The sequence below is a fragment of the Plectropomus leopardus genome, chromosome 3 (genome assembly GCF_026936395.1).
Source record: "Plectropomus leopardus strain MGB_pleo_1.0 chromosome 3, ASM2693639v1, whole genome shotgun sequence".
NCBI lineage: Eukaryota > Metazoa > Chordata > Actinopteri > Perciformes > Serranidae > Plectropomus > Plectropomus leopardus.
In genome coordinates this window covers 24468510-24483294 of record NC_142178.1, presented here as the reverse complement: position 1 = coordinate 24483294, position 14785 = coordinate 24468510, and the positions used below count along the sequence as shown (strand labels likewise).

The following is a 14785-nucleotide window of genomic DNA, read 5'->3' as shown; positions in this document are numbered from 1 at the left end:
GGCTATCGTCAGCATGGAGGCATAATGAACATCAGGTTATAACCAAAACTTGTGTGTGTGAAATATTTGAGATAAAAACAAGTTTTCTCTGCTTCAAACTCAGTTGTCAAAACTTCACCACAGCAGGGAGGAGTACCTCCAACTCCACTGCCTGGAAAAATGTTTGCATTATACGTTTCATGGATACGTTACATTTGTTTGTTATATTTTCAACAATGCTGTGGTGAACTTGTGCTTAGGTTCAGGCACAAAAGACACTGAGTTACAGCTAAGAAAAGGTCACGTTTTAGCTTAAAATACACAATTTTGGTAGCACAAAACATGCTGGAAAAGAAGCGACATCTCAGTAAAACACAACCAGTTTTGTTGTTTGTTGGTCTCAAAGAGACAAATCCCAAAAGGCCTACTGGGGCCATGTCTACCTGCGTTTTCTGTTTCAACAACAGCTTGTTTATTTCCGTTACCTTTTACAGAGGAACCTGTAAACATGACAAACGGTATGAGTGGTGCTGATATCAGTAGTTTATTGTATGTTAAGTCCAACACATTCAAAATAGAAAGGAAAAAAAGAACAAAAGTAAAACAAAAGATTCTCCACCTGCAACACTTTTGTACTAGCAACAAGTAAAGGGTAAACAGTAAAATTAAGATGGCAGCCAACGGTTTACCACACCTGCTAAAGCCAAGAAGGTACTTCTATTTCCATTCAAAAAGGACTGGAATGATTCACAATGAGGATCCACTCTACTGCATTTTCAACCACAGGAAAATTAATTTACAGCTTTTTTTTTCTTGTTTTGAGGATCCTTTTGGAAAAGGATGTGTCTTTGAACACCGCAGTGAAAAACAATAACTAATTCAACCGTTAATTTATATCCTCAAACGTTTTACCACCACTTCAATGTGAAAAAGCACAAATTGGTGTGAAAGCATGATGGCTCTTCGACGCTCTCTTCGTTGACCATTGCTGTAAAAAGTATGATTGCAGTCAAGTGCTCAAGTTAAGCAATTACCTGACAAATAAACATTCGGGGTAGAGGCACCCATGAGAAACCGTCTGTTAAAACAACCAAGGACAAAAGAGCGGAAATCTTTCCATAATTTGAGGTCAAAGACAAATTCAGAGTCTCACTATTGAAAATGAATTATATTTGATAATCTCATCTACAAAGGGGTGCTGAATATTATCGAGAACTTGTACATCCCATCTTGTTTCAATTGCAAGAGCAAATATATCACGCTGATAATATGATGAGCATTATTTTTGTTTAACTGCCACATGAGAAATTTGGAGTCTGCGTTTAAAATGACAGATTGTCCCAGAAATGTTGTAAATAGTGCAATACCACCAGACAAGGAAGACCTCATTAGTATATTTGTCCAGAAAAATGCTACATCAATTTCACTTCCCATTTCAGTGCAAGATTAACAAAAAAGTAAAAATAAAAAAAAAAAATAAAAAAAAAAATGAACATATCATGTTTGTCATGTTTTCCTTTCCAGCTGAAACCAAAAGGTCTTCCCTCCCTGCCGAGTGGTAAAAAGAAAACACGAGGGAGGGAGACAACTAGTATGGCATTTCAGATCACACTTGCCTTGAATGGAAAAATAAAATAAAATAAGCACAATGAATAATCGGCATATGAAAATACAAATGCATAAATGGCTAGAAAAAGTGAGCACAATTATTTGCTAGTCTGTAGGCTGGAACGACGGCCAGCCCTGCCCACACAGATCGTTACAAAATTGTTGCCGAGAAAAGAGCAGTCTGACAACTCTTGAGTCCAGCGATTAGCCCGAGTGCTGCAAAAACTATGGTCAGACTGAACATAAGGATCAACAGAACCACACTGTGAGACATTTACTCTTTCCAAACGGCAAACTTTAGTCCTCTGAAATCACAGTCGTGACTTGTTAAACCAAGGAGCAAGCATTTCACTGCCACCGTCTTTTCTGTACCTTTTTTTTTGGGGGTGAATGGGTGGGGGGGGGTTGTTCTCAGATGTACCTCTTAACCATTTAACATCAAACAGAACTGGAGGCATCTATTGTCTCTACAAAACCCAGAACAGACACAATACAAAACAAATGTACAAAACTCACAGCAGATCATCTTAGGTAGTAAAACAGTATGGAAAAAAATGAAATATGCACCTGAAAAAACTTGTGAATACTGCAATTTTTTTCCTATCTGCTCCGAAACATAATAATCCATGACCAGCAGCTCTGTAATAGGAGGCAGAAAGCCCCGAGCCGCTTTAGTAAGACTGGAAAAGGTGAAATAGAAGGCACCATTCATGCTTTTATCAAGTCGAGAGAGAACTTAAAATATACACAGAAAACAAAACATACAGTAAACTATGATTTTTGCTGTACATTTATTCTGTTACTCCGCACTTAGAGAGGAAGGGAGGGAAGAGGGAGGTCGTCCGTCCCGGTTTTCGCGGTCTAGCTGGCAGGGAAAAACATGTAGAAAAACAAACTTGGAATCAAAAGGAAAAAACAGAGCGAGCCGCCATCGTTACCACCACTCTTCTATTGTTCAACTTTGTTTCTTGTTTATCCTTTGTCCCCCCACTCGTTTGGTGAAAGTCCAGGATTTGAGCTTTTTTTTTTGTCGTTTTATTCGATTTATAAATGAGGAAAAATATAATGTAGATTTGCTTGTCATCTTGTCCATCCAGCAGTAATTGAAGCGTAGTTTTGGGTCAAAAGTGTGAAAAGTACATTGGTCACAGCAGACCGGCTGTGAGCGAGGCCTGCCCCGGAAAGTCGTATCGCTTTGAGACAAAACAGGTCTCTCCAGCTGCGTTCCGAGCATGGATGTCAATGTAATACGACAAAAAGTACCCATTAGTGCATATTGATGAGTGCATTATGCAATTTTGAAGCAGTGGTCTCTCAAAAGGAAAAAAGTAAAAGGCAAGCTTTTCCCCTGGAACTGCACAAATTTTGCATCTCACTCTTTTCCAACAGTAACGGGCAGAAAACTACCATATAAAATGTGCAATAGAGGGATTTCGTGAAGCAGCGCCCCAGTTAAGTCAAGGCATATAATCTCTTTTCCAAATGATGGGCTGTATTATCGTAGTTAAGTCTTATCAGTCCCTCCTAATGTGGCAGATTACTCCTGGTTGGTTCGCCTTTTTTCACGAATTTACAAATTAAAGTTTGTGAATTCTTGAGATACCCGAAAAGGATGCTCAGCTCACAACTAATAAGCGAAATTTTTTTTGTTTGCTTATTATGTTTTGTCTATTTCACAAACAAAGGTTGACAGGCTGTGTCACATTCCAAAGCAAAGAGGGAACAAAAAAATAAAAAAATAAAACAAAAAAACAAATATATACGTTTATACATGAAGATTTCTTTTTGTTAACGAGAACGGTTGAAGATGAAGAACACGGTACTACTTCCACACTGCAGGTGGTGCTCTTCTCAGCGGCGCTGGGTCGGGAAGCGACCTTCTCCCTGGCCGCCAGAGCCTCTTCCAGAGCCCATGCCAGGTTTGGGGGCCATGCCGCCTCGAGGTGGTGGGCCCCTCCCGTCACGCTCTCGCATCATTCCACTTCCCACGATGCCTCTCGAACCTCCAGGGCCCCGGTCGTTGCGCCTCATGTCCCGGCGGTCGTCTCCTCCGCCACGGGTCTCTCGTTCACGCACCGCCCTCGTCTTCTTCTCCTCCACATTCAGACGCACCTCGCCTCGAAACATGATGGGCTGCAGGGAGAAAAGCACAGTCACTACAACAGAAACAGGCGCTGAATATTTACTTCCCCAAACAATTTCACAACCCACATCATTCACTGGTTTGCACACGTGCTTGTCAATCTGTCCCAGACTCCACAGCACCGCTGTGTCACACTGGTCTGACCCGACAAGATCTGTGTCCCTGCCAGTGAAAACTAGTTCATCTCTAAGGCTGTGTTCAGTCTGGCTATAGAGGGAAACGTGCAACGTGATGTCATACGGCAAGCCGCTGCGCTGGTCAATCAAATAAATGCAAATGCACATTCCCGGTGCATTACTTTGTAACATGAGGAGTATTTCTATGGTTTACCTCGCAGCTGTCCTGACACAGGAAATCAAGTTTGGTTATCCACATATCAAACACCCACATTTTTAATAAGGAAGTTATATTGATAGATTCTCAACAGATTTATAGAGTGTCAGTTTCCATCTGACCTGGGATATTTTTGTATAAATACGTTTTAAGGAGAAAACCCCAAAGAAGGTGGCACTTCATGCTACTGTCATATTTCTAGCCTTGCCAGCCCTGAAAAACTGCATTTTTCAGATCCAGATTTTTAGGAGGTTTTAAACGGAAGCCCAATTATCCACAGGTGTCTTCCTCTCCAAGACAAACAGACCCAGTGATATAAACAGGTAAAAATACTAAAAAAATAAGTGTTTTCCAATGGTACTCTTCACAGAGGGGCTGCTTATGGCGAAAACACAAACGGCCTTATCCAGAGCAGGTCTTTGTAATGTTCAGAACAGACAAACCAGACTCCGTAACTGAGGACCCACTCCCTATTGTTGACATAAAAAGCTCATTCTTAGATAACAAAAACAAAACAATTCATTTTTTCAGATGATTATACACTAAAGAAAATGCTCATTATATTACATTTATGCCAATAAATCCTATTAAATCCAAGAAACTAAATCTTTCCCGAACCCTCGAAAGTTCTACCTTGCCAGGGTTGTAATATCCCGCCTCACAGCAGTAAAAATCACTGTCTCTTCATGTTTGATGATCCTTCAAACTCTACTTCTTTGTTCCTATTTTATCTCAACTGCACCTGTTTCAACATGGCTTCTTGTGAGTTTTTTTAACTCAGTGGTATAATTGGTCTAAACACAGCCTCAGACATCCATCTGAAAGCTTGATTCAGTACCCACACAGTGAGAAAACAAATAATTTATGATTGAAACAAAAACTTGAGTGGTTTCCTGTGGACACTTATCCCTACTGTGTCACATTGTGTATAAGTTGCAGAAATGTGTGTCCCCAAACCACCACCAGATGAATGAAAGTGGGCAATGAAATTTCAATACATGCCCCTTCTACCTTGGCCCCCAAGATTCTTTGCACAGGATCAGAGTCGTCAAAGACCACGAATCCAAAGTTGGGCAGCTTCCCACCGACGCCCTTGGTGTTGATCCGCAGCTCCACAACATTCCCATACGCTGCGAGAAAAAAAAAAGAAGCTTTGAGTAGTTTTTACAGGAGATGAAAAACTTGTTGACCAAGTGTTGCTTTGCAAGGAAACATACTCATGAAAAACTCTTTGAGCTCGCTTTCGTCAATGTCGTGTGGGAGGTTGCCAACAAAGAGCTGGTGACTGTCTGGGTACCGAGGAATCCGCCTGCTGTCCATATCGCCAGATTCAGCTTCTCCCCTGCCACCTGCACGTCACAACAACAGGGAGAGAAACATCACATCAGCTCAAATGCATAAAAAAAAATATGAACAAATAAACAATAAATTCCCAGCGTCAAGAAAGTTAAAATTATACCACGTGTAAGATGAAAACACGGCCATAGATTAATTAAGATAGAACTTTAAGGGTCATATTTACCTTTGTTAACGAAACTCAAGTGTGGTTTTCCCGTTTGTGACTCTGAAGAAGCAACACCATCTAGAAGTGAGAGAGACGTGCAGATTGTAAGAATAAACAAATGAAGAGCTCAAAGAAAACAAAAATCTGTGGAATGAGTTTTGCCTTTACCAGGTCTGGGTCCCCGCGGAGTGAACGCCGGTCTGTCCCGCGTGCGCTGGTCTCTGGGCCGTAGAGGTGCTGTCTGTGTCTCCGTCTTGGCTTCAACTCGGGGCTGTGTGGGGAAAGGGGCGTCACACAAAAAGACTACATGAACCACAAATCCTCTTCATTGTTGTTTTTATTACATAGCGCTCCAGAATTAGTTTAGGTCACCCAGCCTGAGCTGGTTATGCGTTTTAGTCTCAAATCAATTTGCTGCAAATTAAACAGAATTACACCTTCTGTCTTCGGGAATTAGTGTTCCCTTTACCAATGTCATTTTATTGAAAAATCATACATTTGTATTGCATATTGGTCAACAACATTAAAGCTGTGGGTTTAAGGTTTGATTAAAATGTAAGATGATTTTGGTGGTATTGATCAAAAATCCCATGAAAAAACTTTCAGTACAACACCAGACCCAACTCTGCCAGACTCTGTTTTCAGGTTTCAGATTAAATATGCTGTGATGGGAGACTTTGGCAAATCATAGGTCATTTAAGAGAGAAGTTGTTCCTAACGGCTGTTCTACAAATGCAGATGCACATGCACGCCCGTTTGGGGAAAAGCCCGATTCAAAGCAGGGAATGCTGCAGAGAAAGTTGCCATTTCAGCTTTGGGCAACATCTACAAACACGAGGCAAGGCAACCCAAAAATGAAGACAGACTCTTCCAAAAGAGAGTCTGATAATGAAACTAATAAAATACTTGTCAATATTAATAAAGTGATTCGGAGATGGAGAGAAAATGTTGTTAATTGTTGTATTGTAATTGTAGCCTTCTGCTAAGCAGAGCTGAAGGCTCAGAGCTGCAGCTTCAAGTTCACGTTTAACAACTGAAGAGCCACTGCACAAAATCGACCTCCTCATGTCATTTTCCAATCCACTGCTGCTTTTAACCACCATCTAAACTTCAATTACGTGTATAGATGAACTGAAACATCGTGTCAGACACCTGAAAAGTGACACATTTCTACTGTGCACTTAATTTTATTAGTCAATAATATTGATTTTCATGACAATCTGCATATTAATTGTCCAGTGGTAGCTGGTTACCTGTGAGCTTGGCGCTTTAACAACATGGGGTGAGATTCCAGAGGAGGTGACTGTGCCGCTAGGAGGCAGGTTTTTACTGGTCACCGAGGCCCACGAGAAAGTCTGTGGGAAGAAGTAATATGTGTTAGGGCTAAAGCAATAACCGTATCTAACTACAATATCTGACGTGTGCATCACAACATGACTTGAGTAATTTATGAAACTTGAGATTCTAATACATAATAATATTAATTAATCTTACTGTAAAATAATGAATCAAAATAGGCTCTTCCTGTGTGGGGAAACATCTTAATCAACTTGTTTGACGTCGATAACACAAACAGGTTTTTATTCATTTGAAGTCTCTTTATTTAAATATGTAGATTTTTTTTGCCCTTAATATGTGGAAGTATGTGTATATGGGTGTATGTGTGCATGTATGTTTATGTGGGTGAGCATATATGCACATATGCAAGTGTGTGTATATATATATATATATATATATATATATATATATATATATATATATATATATATATATATGATTACAAGTTATATGCATGTAGGAGTGTACTTATATATGTGTATGTATGAACATGAATATACAGAGAGAGATTTTTATCTTATATTACTTTAGATTACTGTATTTACTTTTCTAAATATACTTTCCGGTTGTAAAAGGAAAAAACAGGAGCGTTGATGTAATGCTGGTTTAAAAAGTTTCATTTGTATAAAGAGTGCATTACTATAACTTATTGCAATCAATAACAAAAAAAACAAAACAGCAAAGTCATGATTGTATGCAATACTCTGAAAAAATAGAAAATACATCTAGAATTGCTGATGCATCAAACAAAGAATGTGAGTTTAACTGTTAACGTGATTTTGGCACGTCGGCTTAGATTCAGTGAACTCGGACTGGTTATTCAGGAAACCACTGAGAAATTAAACACGTGCAGACACACGCCAGTCTCACCTTGGGAGGCTCCTGGGTGTTGGGTGGGGACTCCACAGGGACCGGTGACTGTGCTTTCTCCTCCATCTCTTCCAGAACCTTCTCATCTACTTCAGGCTTTATCTCCTCTACTTTGGGCTCAGGTTCAGGCTCCGGCTCGGGTTCTGGAGCTGGCTCCTCCATGGGCTCCTCTACTCCGTTACTACAGAGCACAAATCAGCATGTTGTCACTTCAAAAGATAAACGAGCTCAGCAAGGCAAAATCATTTATACTAGATGCTTTATAAAGAGAAAACACACTAATAATATTATTGAGATTATGATAAATGATTAGCGTACGCGACAGGGTGGGGTTCGTAATAGGTGGTGCTGTTGGGGCTTTCTTGAAGTGGCTCAGGGGACGGCTGCCTCTCGTCTGGCTCCTCTTCAACTTCCTCCTCCGATTCTAAGACAGAGCAAGGAAATAAAAATCTTTTCATCAGCACCCTCATATTTAAGCATGAAATCGTGAACTAAAAAACTCATAAATAAAACACTATTTATTTGAGGATTATTTTTGGACATCCTACCCTCATCAAGCTCAGCTTCAGAGTCTCCAAAAACCTCGTCCTCGTAACGGAAGATGTCGTTGTGGACGTAGAACTTGTTTGCCACGGAACCCTAAGGAAATTTTATAAATTCACACATATTTTAATGATCGAGTGTCCGCTTTAACGATCAAATCTCACATTAAATTCAAGGACCACAAAGAATGATTTGTCATTAATTTCTTAAAAGCAACAGGAGCTCATCTCCTGCTATCCGCTCCAATAAAATGTCAAAAATTTCCATGTACAGTTATTAAGGCAGAAATAGAAATCATTACTAGTTACTGATGTCATCAGTAAACCTTGATGCCTGTTCACAGTACAGAAAGGTGTGTGTGTGTGTGTGTGTGTGTGTGTGTCGGGGGGTACTTACCTCAGGAGCCAGCACAAAAGTTTGCATAAACTTCCTCATAGGCTGACCATTGTTGGACAGTTCTCCGAGGACTTGCACCACGACTCCATCGCTCAGTGTGGCATGAGCATCCACATGCCTGATCTTTGTGTGGCATTCACTGAACTGCAGGGACATGACCTTCTTGTGGATTTCCTACAAGATGCGGAGACAAGTGGATAAACAAAAAGGATTATGAAGAGAGAAGGAAGAGACAGACTGGCAAATACCGACACTATCTTGAAATTAAAAAGACATTTCCCTGCTCTAATTGCTGATTCCATTTTACTTCAAGAATCAACACACTGAGGTCTTCCTGTACTTTCACATTCATTATTCAGCTCAACCTTGAAAGCAGAGTGAGGATTCACATTTTTATATCTGACTCAATTTTGGCAAAACTCAATCAACAGAAATACTTGGCGAAGGAAATAAAAAGTTGTTACAAAAAAGGCAGAAAGTTTTATAAAATGTGAAAGTTGTGTAAGCACCGTTTTCTCCGACATCTATTCCTTCCTCATGATTAATTTTGTGCTATATTCAATTTCATCAAAAAGAATACTATATTATCAACAATTTAAATAAAAAATGTGCGCCTGACACCTACTACACCGTATATTCAACCTGAATCTCCATTATTGAGCCGCAGTACTTACCGCTTGCCCATACACCGCTTCTGCCAGTTTCCCACTCGGGTCAAGTCCTCCATGAACATAGGAAGAATTCCTCCCATAAAACCTAACGGCAAAAAAGATATCACAGTCAAAGAGCATTATTGACACCAACAGTTTTAGTGTCTACCGCATCGCATTTTGGTAATTACCTGTGCAGGAAGTCTGGTGCCTTGTTTAAGAGTGTGTAATACTGCCTCACAAACTCCCGCCCTACAAGCAGGGGACTTGGCTTCTCCATCACCATTTCTTTGGTAAACAATATTAAGTGCTGAAACAGAAGATAAACAAGTATTTAACTGTAATGATGCCATCTAGAAGTAGGAGATAAAACACAAAGTTGACAGTTAAGTAGGTAGACTTAGATTAATAAATAGACAATGCAGTCTTATACTGCAGCCTTACAATAAACTATACCATCATAACGACTATTTTACCTTGTATTTTCTTAATTAAGTACTTTGTACTTTCTTAATTAAATTTTTGTTCATGACTAAAGTTTATGGTCATTATGAAGACTCTGAGTGCACTGATACTCTGCTCACGACCAGGAAGCCGAATTTAACATAATGTATCTTATTAAAGAGACTGAGAAATAAATCTGTGCATATATCCCCATTAAAACATTTGCTAAAACAACAAATCTATGGTGGCCTAAAAGTTTTACACAGTACTGTATACGTAATGTGTTTTTCACATTTTCTCCACATATTTTACTACTTGATGTAAAACAGAAGTTCTACAACACAGTTACAAGAACTGGAGATTTTAACTTTCAAGAAGTTGGATTTGTTGCAGAGTTGTACCTAATTAATTAGCAACTGAGTGTAAGAGACAATAACTTGAAAACACGTCAGTCTGACAGCTACACGGATCGTTTAAGGTCAGGCCATTTTAAGGAAGTCCACATGAGTATACAAGTACGTTTGTTGTACCTCAAGTGAACAGGACAGATGTGTTTGGTTAGCAAGTATAGGAAGTACAAAAGGTGAATAAAGTCTCCTTTCCGCAGGAGACAGTTTCGCTTTCTTTGTCTCATAAAGCCCACGTTTCATCTGACCCACATCAATCCTGTGGCAGGAGTAAGACAGCTGACTGTTTAGCTAGCTGGCTAACAGACTAGCTAACACTCAACTGCGCCATCACATTCATCCAATGAGACAAAGAGAAAAACTGGCTGTATATAAAAAGCGATGCGGCTGGTGCAGTCGTTCAAGTTTGACAGCCGAGATAACGAACTTTAATTAAATCATACTGTTAAAAAATGTACATCGTGTGACACACAGCTGAGCATCCCTTTGTAGATAAGTGGCCTTCTGTGTGAGCTAGGCCTTATATGTCTATGCTAACAACATTTTGCTATGTCTCACATTTGTCGCATGTTCGTTAGCCATTTGACATGGCAGATGCGTGATTTACATCATATCTTCTTGTTCTGGATACGGTGCGGCCTCGTTGCCAGCTAGGTCAACGTAATGTAAACTGTAAAAACAACGGGAGGAATATAAACTACCGGCCTCTTTGCTGTCATCTTAAATAGCTAACGTTAGCCCCGGCACACAGAAAATCAACGCCAAGCTTGCGACGACGCTGAAGTCAGCTTTAGATTCGTGGCTTCCTATTAGTAGTTAAGGGGGGCGTTAAGGGAAACGTAATTTACACTGCTTTACCTCAACGTTGTCTGACATCCAATTTCAGATTTTTGAAACCTTTATTCTATTCATGACAATGCAAAAACGAAGATTTTACTGCGTTTTTTAAACATCTAAGCCACATTGTGCCAGAAACCACTATACCTACACAGACATATATATATATATATATATATATCTCAGACAGAATAAGATTTTTTGAAACACATTTTCAGATATGTGAAACCTTTATTTTCTGTGTGAAAATGCAAAAAATCTTTACATGTAGACCACAATGAACGAAGTATCTCTCTTAACAGCCCTATATTTAGAGAGATCAAGTCTAGACTAGATTATCCAGGACAGGCTAAGGATGATGATGTTTCAGATTTGTGACACCTTAACTAAATCTGACAAAATTGCAAAAATCAATAAAATCTCCTATTTTGCATTTTCAGAAATAGAATTAAGGTTTCACAAATTGAGTTTAAAAAACCTTTAGGGATAATCTTGTCAATATTTGACCTGTCGCAATACAGTGTTTTTTTTTATGAGGACCTGGTGCAACATGTGAAAAATGCAATGAAATCTCCTTTTACATTTGCACAAATAGACTACAGATTTTACCCTTATGTTATTGGCTGTCAAACAACATTGCGGGTTTATATAAAATGCATATCATGCTATCACCACAGTACGGGGGTGCAAGAAGACGAGAATCGATCGTTAAACATTTTAAATCACGTTTCCCTTAATTATCCCCTTAACCACTGAATTGGAAATTACGATTCAAAAGCCGACTTCAGCGTCGTAAGCTTGCGGCATTGCTAGTTACCTAGCTAACATTAGCTCGAGCTAACTTGTGGCGTCGTCGTTTTTCTTTGAGCCGGCTGACAGTTTTACAACATGCGGGAGAAGCACATTTCAAGAAACGCATTGGTGGTGTGGTCAAAGACAGAAAAATGACAACTGATAAGATGTTACTTTGCTTTACTATCACACATTGAACTAGCACGCTGACTGTAAGCGGGGAAACCCAGCAAGCCGACATAACGTTGAGAGGTGATAGCCATTGTAGTGCACCATTATACAAGTGCGGATCTGAAGTGTACATCATCCACTAATTTATAATCAATCATACCATAATCGACACATGGCGTGGGGAACATGAAGCTTTCTCAAACTTTTAAACTCATTAACGACAACACAACTGTCGAAGCATTTTCAATGAAACAAGTTGCTATGCTAGCTCGAAGAAAACAAAGGAAGGGAGATTTTACACATTTAATCGACACTCGTCATTTTTTTAACTAAATGGCTCGAGTTGGGTTTTTTGTGCAGTAGCGACACACCTAGTTGGCAACACTGACTGATTTCTGCCTGTCTGTCGAGTAGTCGTGGTTTTGACCAGACAATGCAGCTAACGTTAGCTGGTTAGCTTGTCATAGCTTAGTGTAGAGGATGGCTTACTTACCTTATGAAAGACCTATCTATGTAGACAGAATTATTTGTAATAAATATCTACGAGTAACCGGCTGTAAACTGTTCAGAAATATCCCTGGTAGTGATATTTCCCTCGCTCCACTAACTAACAGTTTATGATCTCTGCTGTACCAGAGATTGCAGATTTAAAGTGATAGGTTCTATTTATTGTTTTACCCCTGCAGTCTGGGGCAGGGAACCCCCATCACAAAGACTCAGCCAATGGACTGTTTACACTGGGCAACATAAATTATGACGACAAACAAATAACCACGCCCCCAAACTCTCCAAAAAACATTCACACCTGACTGTAGTAGTACTGATAATCACACTTACGTTGTCTTTCACAATACTTTCTATTTTTCCTTTTGCTCAGCTACAACTCAGAAAACTTTATGCTACAAATACATTTTGATACATGTGTAATTGTACGTGATATGTAATGCAATTTGCACACATATTCAGCATAGATATTCCTATTTTGTTTTTTGTTTTTAAATTAACAAGCCACACATGTACAAATATCAGGCAAAAAGTACTGCGAAGGTAAAAAAAAAAAAAAATCTATGAAAGATGCATATATAAATGTGGAAAACAAATGGTAAAAAAATATGCCTAATATTTTTTCTTTTAATTTTGTTTTTATCTTACTTTATCTTATTTCATCTATCTATCTATCTATCTATCTATCTATCTATTAAATTGTTGGCTTCCTCTGCGGGGATGCACTGTAGGTGTTTTCATGTGTGAACTTACTCCACCTGTGGGTTCTCTTTGTATTATTTCCATATGTACATGCTTAAGGAGGGTGTCTAGCCCAAAACGTCCATGTAGCAATAATAAAAAATACCATAATCTGAGTGCTTTCCTGATTTTGACTGCACTGAAATCAAATATATACAAAAAATCAGGTAAAAGGTACAGGTAAAAAATAAAAAATACAAATCTGAAAGATTAGTAAAAGATTAGTATAAGTGTACATGTGAAGACAATTAAGAAGACGGGAAAATAAATGGGTAAATGAATAAAAAAGAAACCAAACAAAACATAGAAAAAGAAAGATAAACAGGGGTACAGACATACAATTATGAGAGAACATTCAGTCAGAGGATTCAGTGAAGAAAGTTGCATAATTTTCCAAAGCTTGACACTTTTTTGTTATTAATTAAGCTGAGTGACTTAAAGTGAGCTTTCAGTTCCAGGAGGAAAGATACAAACCTAAGAGTAAAGCATAAAAACTCCCTAAAAATACTTAAGTAATGTAACAAAGTATTGCTACTTTACACATGTATTGACACATTACACAACTGCTTTTGGTACATCTCCTACCCTGGTTTTGCACAGGCACTTCCAGATTGCAGATAATCAAACTCATCATAAAGTGTGATAATAACACACCATAACTCCAGTCATGTCAGATTTGACATGGGTCATGTCAGATTTGTTTTGAGCTTTTCCAAATTTATGAAAGTTTACTTTTTCAACTCATGAATATGTTGTTGCTGCTGCAGAGACTGTCAGTGTGAAGAACAAATATAAGGAATAATGGTGAAATATAGCTCTTTTCTTTTAATAACTTGTTTTGAGGGACAGTTTGATTTAAATAAATGTAACAATGGAGATGCATATGCTTTCAGTAATCTCGCGACTAGCTCAGCTCTCACAAATCTGGATATTGAGCACCACCAAGTGGTAAAACAAGCTTAATGTTTCCTATATGTCTGTTAAAGACAACAATTGATGCACCATCATTTTGGTAATAAAAAAAATATTATTACAACATCCAATGAAATAAAACCCTTGAACTTTAAAAATATGAAAGAAGCATATGTCATATATATGTTTTTGCTCTAATTAATATCAAGAATCAAATACAGGGGAAAAAAAAAACAAAACAATTATATGAACCTCTGCACTGCACTGCATGACATTTTACACAATTCAGCCTAAAAGGATATTTAAATAAAGAGGCTATTGAGCAGGGTAGGTTTAAATTTGAATTTGACTTTGACGTGACAAAGAAAATCTAGATATTGTATTAATATTACTGAGTTGATGACTTTATTTTAAAAGAGTTTGGAAATCAGGTGGGATAACAAAAAATTATAAACCTAACCCAGAAAAATCGGTTATATATATATATATATATATATATATATATATATATATATATATATATATATATACACACACACATACATATAACCTGAATTCAACAACTATCAACAGGTTATACACACTGGAGCAGAATGGCACTGTTGTATTAAAA

At 38.4% G+C, this 14785-nt stretch overlaps 1 protein-coding gene across 3 annotated transcripts; it reads right to left on the bottom strand.

Annotated features, from left to right (window-relative positions):
* Window positions 1-500: 500 nt before the first annotated feature.
* On the bottom strand, window positions 501-12693 carry g3bp2a (G3BP stress granule assembly factor 2a). 3 transcript variants are annotated; one of them, XM_042484822.2, is made up of 13 exons: window positions 12509-12693; window positions 9556-9674; window positions 9389-9470; window positions 8715-8888; window positions 8324-8414; window positions 8094-8199; window positions 7776-7956; window positions 6821-6922; window positions 5736-5838; window positions 5586-5645; window positions 5281-5412; window positions 5066-5193; window positions 501-3720 (listed from the first exon to the last, which is right to left on the bottom strand). In XM_042484822.2, exons 2-13 carry the CDS (start codon window positions 9648-9650, stop codon window positions 3439-3441), a joined length of 1536 nt encoding a protein of 511 aa, XP_042340756.1. In that variant the 5' UTR covers window positions 9651-9674; window positions 12509-12693; the 3' UTR covers window positions 501-3438. The 3 variants fall into 3 exon arrangements, with proteins under 3 accessions (XP_042340756.1, XP_087932056.1, XP_087932057.1); XM_088075930.1 differs by lacking the exon at window positions 12509-12693 and adding an exon at window positions 10774-10975; XM_088075931.1 differs by lacking the exon at window positions 12509-12693 and adding an exon at window positions 10774-10969 and having other exon boundaries at window positions 5075-5193.
* Window positions 12694-14785: the final 2092 nt, after the last annotated feature.